Here is a 7,923-nt window from a genome sequence, read left to right on the forward strand (position 1 = left end):
CTTCAGAGAATTTACAGGACAGCTGTGACAGGGGTCAGGGAAACGCTGTGTCCAGGACACTGGGCCTGCGTCACTCTGGTATGAGACTGCCCGTCGCAGACTGACCAGGGTGCGGTTCCCGTGTGTGACTGGAGGTGGATACTTCCAGCAGAAATTCCCCTCCACCAGCTGTTCCGAGCCGCGGCCTGATTTCTCTGAGCACACGGATCACACACCTGTTCCTCTTCAGGTTCCTCAGGGAACACAGGGACTCAGCTGAGACAGCTTCCACAGCTCATTCACTCACTCACCAAACACTTACTGAGTGGAAAGTGGGGGAAGGAGTCCCAGGTTTAAACCCTGGGATCCTCAGCCTCCTAGCTCCACGGCCTTGGCCAAACCCTGAATACCCCCATGCTTTAATGTTCCATCTGTACAATGGGATGAGCCACAGCTTTCCCTATCATGGAATAAATGTGATGAGAACGAATGGAGAGCTTTAGGTAAAATGGACCTAGCCCGGTGTTTGGCAGCTGTGGCTGTGATTATTTTTGTTATTGTCTATAACTTTTCCCAGAGGTACTGCTGCTGGGTCCCTCTCTCATCAAGGAGGGTCTTTACAAGGCTGAGCCGTCCCATCAAACTGGCTGCTGGGGGGGAGTAAAAGGGCTTGGAGGAAGAGGTCTAATGCCCTTTGTGCACCCACACCTGCCTCCACCCCCATCCACGCCCCCGTGGGATTACTCCAACAACTTTCTCTGCAGGAACTGGCTTCCTCCCAGGCGGCATGGCTGGGAGGAGTGTGAATACAGCAACACAGGTGTGGGCTTTGTGAAAACCCTGTCTGCCTGGGCTCCTATAAAAAGGGCCTTCCCTGTCTTGCACTACAGATGAGACAGGTGCAAGCCTGCAAGCTCACTCCGGTGTCTGGAATTGCACTCAGAACAAGGTAAGAGCCTGGCTCTCTTAAGAGTGTTAATTGTCTGCCCCACTTCCAGCTTCTCTGAGGACCTTGGGTTCCTGGGGTCTGCATCCCATCGGGGCATGCAGGGGCTGAGCGCTGCGCTGTAAGGAAGGAGTGGGTCTTCATCAGGTACACCTGGCCTCCCGTCCCACCTTCATGCCTATGACTGTCTTTCCCTTTCTCAATCCCAATGTCAGATCAGACGCCCAGGGTGGAAATGAGATCAGGGCCGTTTCCTAGGCCAACCTCTTTGTATACAAAATTCAGTCATTTTCTTTTAAAATGGACCACTGATAATACAAATCATCTTTATCATCATGAATTAAGCCAAACCAAATCCTGAGTTCATGATTGCTTTTTTATTTCTTGCCAATATTTTTAAAAGGCAGAGTAAGGTGAAGGCAAGAAGGGTGGTATAAAGGGCCAGAGAGAGGAGTTCTGGCTCCCTGTCCAGCTTTGTCATCCCTTCACTTGGATCTGGAGCGACTTATTTGCTGGTCGGAGCCTTAACTGCCACATCTGTTACTGGAGAGACTTATTATTAGCTGCCAGGGAGGGCTCTGGTGGGGATTAACAAGGCAGGAATCAGATACTGGTTGAGTGCAGAAATACTATTTCTCTCCTCCTTTCAAGCATGGTACTGTTGCCCACCTGATAAAATCCACATAGGTTAGTGTAGCATTTAAGGTTATCCTCTTTGTTCAATGATGTATTCTCAAATGCATCGATTAAGGGCATTGTATATGCCCAGCACTATGCTACAACAGTCTAAATGCTCTGCTGGAAATTCACCCTTATCCACCCTGGGTCACCTTGCCCAGTCAAATTGGATGATATCCCCTCCTTTGTGCCTTTCCTTGGATTCTTACTTCATCCCAAATGCCTCTCCTTACAAACCTACCCATCTCAGAGGGTGCAAATCTTGTACCTGTTTAACCCTGGGTCAGACATCACTTTTCCTGCCACTTACCTTGTCCTTTCTCATAGCATGGCCATCTGAGTCCATGTAGAATGTGAGATAAAAATCCAGCTCACTGGAGCTGGAGGAGAGTGGGCTTTTTTCTCATTCAACACCTTGATTTTCAGATAAATGAACTGAGACACAGAGGGGGAGGGTGACTTGCCCAAGATCAAGTTAGGGACACAACTGAGGCAGACTCCTGGTCAATACCATTAAGAATCCCCAAAGTGTTGCTTCTAAGTTTTTAAGATGTGAGACTTTCTTATTTACCTTGATAAGTTTAACATCTAATCTAGTGCATGGCATCTAGTAGGTGCTCCATAAATGCTTCTTGAATGAGTGAATAAAGGCAGCAGTGAGTGAGCAAATGCAGGAGAAAAGGAGGGCATGAATGAGGGAGTGAGAGTTAATAAGGGTCAGAGAGTAGGGAAGGAAAGGATGAAGAGCAATAAGATATTGCTGCCCAACACTAGTCAAGCAGAAATATGAACAGACAGGCGTCTTGCCTGGCAACTCCAGGAACCAGAAGGCTTCTTGATCTCACTCCTAAGTGGGCCAGCATGTGTCGGTGTGAAGGGAGGGTCAGCTTGCAGCCCTGCACTGTTAAACTGGTGCCTCGAATTGGCTGACCTGCCTGTTGTCACACAGGTTCCCACCAAACTGAAGACATGAGGGTCCACAGCCTCACCCTGCTCTCCTTGCTCCTTCTGGCTGCTCAGGTGACCTTGGTGGATGGCAAAAAGGAAGTAAAGAATAGACGTGTCAGCAAAGCCACCACTCTGGGCGAGCCCCAGACTGAGCAGAGAAGCCAGCCACCCAAGTACCTGACCAAAGGCAAGTTTGTCACCCAAGACCAGGCTGACTGCACATGGGTGGTGACTGAGAAGGAGAAGGGCGTTGTCCTGAAGGTTGACTGCACCCGACATGATGAGAAGTTTTCCTGTTTCTTTACTGGTGATCCAACCTCGTGCCTGAAGTTGAACAAAAAGAGCTATTGGAAACAAATTGGCCGCAGCCTGCGCTCTCAGAGGGTCATCTGTGGGGACTCCAAGAGCATCCTGAAGACCAAGGTGTGCAGAAAGAATTTTCCAGAATCCAGTCTCAGGCTGGTGAACTCTACTATGATTAGGAAGAAATCCAACCAGGAGTCCATGGAGCCGTCGCTCAGCAAGCAAAGCGCAGTCAACGAGACTTCTCTTGTGGAGACTGGCAAGGTCAAAGAGAACACCCTCTCTGGCCCTGCAGAGTCCCAGACCTTGGGCTCCAGTGATCCCGAGTGTCTGGAGGACGCAGACCTGAAACTGGAGAAGACAGCCATAGAGTACTGTGGGGAGGACTGGAGCTCTTTCTGCAAACTCTTCTTCACCATGGTGCAGGGCAATTCATGCTAATGAGGTCAAAATAGAACAGGGTCCCTTAGGCATCATGTCCAGCCCTTCGGGACGCTGTAAAGCTGCAAGATCCCTGTGAGATGAACATTTGTGCTACAAGCATGTGGGGGGATTGTTTAAGCAGATTTTGTAATTTCTGTTTTGTGTTTTGGGGGTTGATTTATATTCGCTTCCTTGGGTGTGGTTTTCAGCAGTTGTTTGCCTCACTGTGTTCATGGCCCACAGAGCTGTGTGCACCTGAGCAGTGAGGAGCGGTCTTTGGGCTTGAATGAGCTAGAGGGATGATTTCAGCGCAATGCACTTTCTGCTGAATTAACAAAGATAATAAAGTTCTGTGCATTTTTCAAAAATACATTCAACCACTGTTTGGTTTTTCTGTATGTAATTCCAATGGACTTACAAGCGGGACCCTCTATATCTGCAAAAAAAAAAAAACAAAAAACAAATGTAAGGAATAACTTCCTGTTCCCAACCCATCCCAAGTCATCCCATAAGGCGACAGACTCCAAACCCCTCTCTTTATCTTTTCGTCCCCTTGGTCTGTGGCGTTTGATACTCACTGTACTGATTTCAAGTGGGGCACCTGTGCCATGAGGTGAGACACCTGTCAGGGTCTCACAGATTGTAGGAGGGGAGGCAGGATTTGAACCTTGGAGGTTTCTGAGCCAAGTCCCCAGGCTGGATAAACACCCTCCACTGGCTGAAGTCAGAGCTGCCCATAACAAGACACCATAGGCAGGACCCCTGACCTAGAGGAGCTCACTTCTGGCCTTGGGGAAAGAGGTCTGGGTAAGAGCAGCACCTTCTGATAAAGACTCTGATGGAAAGGATGGGGATGCAGTAGCACAATAAACCAAAGAGAGAAGGGAAGAAACTGCTGGAGGATCTCAGGTTGAGCTTCAAGAAAGAGGTGACACTGGAGCTGAAACCTAGAGAGAGTATCTTTAGGTAGGAAACAGGGCAGAACAGGGGCACACTAGGTGGATAACAGCATGTAGAAAAGCAAAGATGGTAGAAAATCATAGAAGAGAGAAGAGGCCACATGGCTGGAATGTGGTGAGACACAGGGATGGCACCGGGGTTAGTCATTTACACATTAGTGTGAAGGACCTGAAAATGTTTTAATGCCATAGCTCGGGAGAAAGAACGAACTGTCCCCATTGCCTTGTCATAATTCCACAAAGAACAGAAAGTGAGGAGCCAGAGTTGGTGAAAGCACACTGTGCTTTGGAGCCTCTTCGGTGTAGGTGGCAGGGAGGAATGGCCAGTGGAGTGGAAGAGTGGCATTTGACACTTGCTGTCCTACCAGGACCTACACTGAGCATTGTCGGTGGCCAGGCTGGAGTGTGACAGCTTCAGAGTACATCCGAATGTCATTATCATCATCATCATCTTCTTCGTCATCATCATCAACACAACATTTATCTCTCACTTCCTATGTCCAGGCACTGGGCTACTTTTCCCACGGAGGACACATGTGCTTATTCATTCACTCCGTCATTTAACACGTACTTTATTGAGCACAGACTCTGTCAGACTCTTCTGGGAGCTGGGCACACAGCAGTCCACAGGAGATGGCTGTTCTGTCCCCATGGAGCTACCAGTGGAAAACTAGTGATAAACTCACAAATACACAAGTGTCAAAGAGGAAAAGTAAAGGAGAAGAAGGAGTGGCTAGAAGTGACAGAAGATGACCAGTTTTAGATGAGGCGGTAAAGGGAGGCCCCTCTATGGAGGTCACTTCTGAGTCCAGACCTAAACGAAGTGAGGAATCGAGCCAGGTGACTCTCTTAGGTAAGGATGCTCTAAACAGAGGGACAACCAGTACACATCCCCTGACATTAATTCATAAGCTATGAGCTCCTATTATGTGCCAGGCATCGTTCTAGAGAAAGGAAATAACAGCAAACAAAAAAAATTTATTCTTTGTGGCATTCGTATTTTAATAGCTGGGGCATGTTTGACATGTTCAGAAATACCAAAGATGGCGGAGTCACTGTAAGAGAGACCTGACCTGTAAACTTTATTCCTGTTCCCAAGAGAACAGACCTAACAGCCCTGACCCTCCCCTTGGTCCTCCGGCCACACCACAGGAGCATTTTCTCTTATCGTCTGCACAGGTTGTCAGTGTACTGGGCAAGGGATTGGGCCTCGCAGCCTGCTCCCCTCCTCTGTCACATGAAGTAGTAATGGGGACAGCAGTTTCTACTGTGTACCTGTCACAGGTCAGTACCAGCGTTCCTCTGTGGGACTGTCACCCCAGGGGAGGGTTGACAAAGTGCCATCATCACTTCACTCATGAAAAAGAAAGAGCATGAAAAATCAGGCATCTCTTTCTAAACATTCCACCCAGTGACATACTCATGTTCATTTTTTTCCTTTTCTTTTTTTTTTTCCAAATGCAAATCCACTCTCCACACCCAAGCTTCAGGGGGCAGGAAAAGGCCCTCTCACTGCGCATATCTAGGGGGGAGAAAACTGGGAAGAGTGATGCTACCATCGGTGACTAGGGACTGCATCTCTGTAAGTGTTCCACAAGAGTTTTTCCCGCCTGAGTTCTTTTCATCCTTAGGACTCCCTGTGACTCTGAACCTCAGAACAAGGAATGTGGACAGGATTCTAGGCAATGCAGGGCCCTTTAAGGTTTCCAAGGAGGGAAGAATAGAAGTGTTAATGTTTGATAGGTAAATGCAAGCTATAATCAAAGTGGTGCTGGGGATCAATGATGATGGCAATCGAATGCAGGGTGCATTTGCAGTGGGAGAACCTGGAAACATGGGGAGCCATGGAAGAGATACTGGAATGATCGGGACTTAGAGTGGTGGTGAAGGACAGACTGGGCAAATCTAAGGAGCCACTTTTATGCAATAAACACTAACTGCATACTCACCCCGTGCCAAGCACTGTGCAAGGCACTAGGGGCACCAAGATAAATAAGAACCACCTGACAGTGGAGGCTCTTTCAGTCCTCATGGGTTAGACAGATGTGAAAACAATTCCTCATTGGAAACAAAGAGAATTAACAAACCTTGAGCTTGCATGTAGCCACTGGACTTGCTTTGGCCAAAGAAGTAGCAATGAGCATGTCCTTGGACAGCCTCTGTTCTCACCGCTGTGCCCACCTCAAAGACTCAATACTTAGCTGTATCTGCAAAAAAACAAACCTGCAACTCCCATCAATGAGGGCCTACATTGTACTGAAGATGTCCAGGAGCATCGTGGCATGGCGCACCACACAGCCCAATGGATTACCCATGCACACTCAATGAGGACCCTCCTCCCTCTGCCTGTGCTCGGCCCGCAGTGGGGCTCACCGCTTTGTTCCCCGACTTTGACGCTTCCTCTGCTCCCCAACCCTATATTTTCTGAAGCTCTCCCTTTTCTTTCTGCAAAGCAATGTAGTTCTCCCTCCCAGCCTCTCAGAGGTTTCAGTCCGGCACATATCACAGTTCTAGGCAGGCGGTCAACCCCGTCTTAGGAATCACCCCTTTTCAGAGAGGAAGCAGGCAGTGAATGTAACCATCAGTTTTTTCCATCTCAGTCCATTGTCTTTCCTGATACCTCACAGAATGGTCACTGTGGCTTCAGCCAACCCACTACCTACCCTTCTTTCTACCCTTTTGTTCTCTTGAAGGCTTTCAAGGGAACAAAGCGAGTCATCCACTTCATGCCTGGCCTCCTCTTACTCCCGGTCGGACACCCTCCCCACTTCCTGCTGGCTCTGCTCTGTCGTTTAGAGACACGTTTGTCTGTCTTGCACCTGGGCCAGGTCACCCTCCCCAAGATCCATGGCATCTCTTGTGAACTTGCCGGCCTCGGAGATTGGTAACTCTCTCGCTGCTTCCAGGAGTCCAAGGGGCTTGGGGATGGACAAGAGGCTCCTGCAGGGGCTCCGACCGCCTTCCTCCTCCCAGATGGTCTGCAGAAATCAGCTCATGGTGCCAGGACTGTGCAGATAGAATTCACATCCCCAATAAAAATGAAGTGGTGACTATACTCTTTCTAGCAATGGCAAAGCCACCATTAAATACTGTTGGTGTTTTTAAATATAGAAATGAACAAAGCAATGCCGAGTGAGTGATATACCACACTAATGAAGAGGGTCCATTGGCCAAGTGAGGTTGGGATGCTTTTCTATCACTCGTCCCAGATGCAGAGCAGTTGGCTGGACCCTGCCTCACCCCTGGCAACCCCTGGGGAAGGGGAAGGTCTGCATGTCCAATGCCCGGAACAGGACTCCTGTCCTCACCTCAGTCAGGCTGCTTCAAGGTTCCCAGAATCTAGACAGAGGCCTGTGACAAAGCCCCCTGGTCAGAAAGAGGTGTGTGTGAGCAAGGCTTTGTCTGCGTCACCTGCTGGGGCCCGAGCTCAGCTCAGAGTGGAGCCGGGTCAGGGGCAGCGAGGGATGGGGGGGGGGGAGAGGGTGTGCCCAGAGCAAGACCGTTGATGGCATTGTTGACAACTCATCTTCTCAGGAAACAAATGAAGTTATCAAACCCCGAAGCAAATCCATTGAGCTCAGTGCTTGGTGTGGCCTTCTTCAGGAAAGCAAACAAACCAACATCACAATGAAGGAAGGAGAGGACACACCACCTACAGGTGTTTGTACACAAGGCCTTCCAGTTCCA

The 7,923-nt window shown here is 49.1% G+C and overlaps 1 protein-coding gene across 1 annotated transcript; it reads left to right on the forward strand.

The window, feature by feature from the left end:
* The first annotated feature begins 845 nt into the window (after positions 1-845).
* LOC119035549 (fibroblast growth factor-binding protein 1-like) lies at positions 846-3,578 on the forward strand. Its single transcript, XM_037126936.2, has 2 exons — positions 846-928; positions 2,553-3,578. The coding sequence occupies exon 2, from the start codon at positions 2,573-2,575 to the stop codon at positions 3,293-3,295; it is 723 nt and encodes a 240-aa protein (XP_036982831.2). The 5' UTR covers positions 846-928; positions 2,553-2,572; the 3' UTR covers positions 3,296-3,578.
* Positions 3,579-7,923: the final 4,345 nt, after the last annotated feature.

The sequence above is a fragment of the Artibeus jamaicensis genome, unplaced genomic scaffold, assembly GCF_021234435.1.
Source record: "Artibeus jamaicensis isolate MK-2021 breed Jamaican fruit bat unplaced genomic scaffold, CSHL_Jam_final contig_76, whole genome shotgun sequence".
NCBI classification, from domain to species: domain Eukaryota; kingdom Metazoa; phylum Chordata; class Mammalia; order Chiroptera; family Phyllostomidae; genus Artibeus; species Artibeus jamaicensis.

Coding starts and splice junctions, on each gene's coding strand:
- LOC119035549 (XM_037126936.2), top strand. CDS start 2,573: ATGAGGGTCCACAGCCTCACCCTGCTCTCCTTGCTCCTTCTGGCTGCT.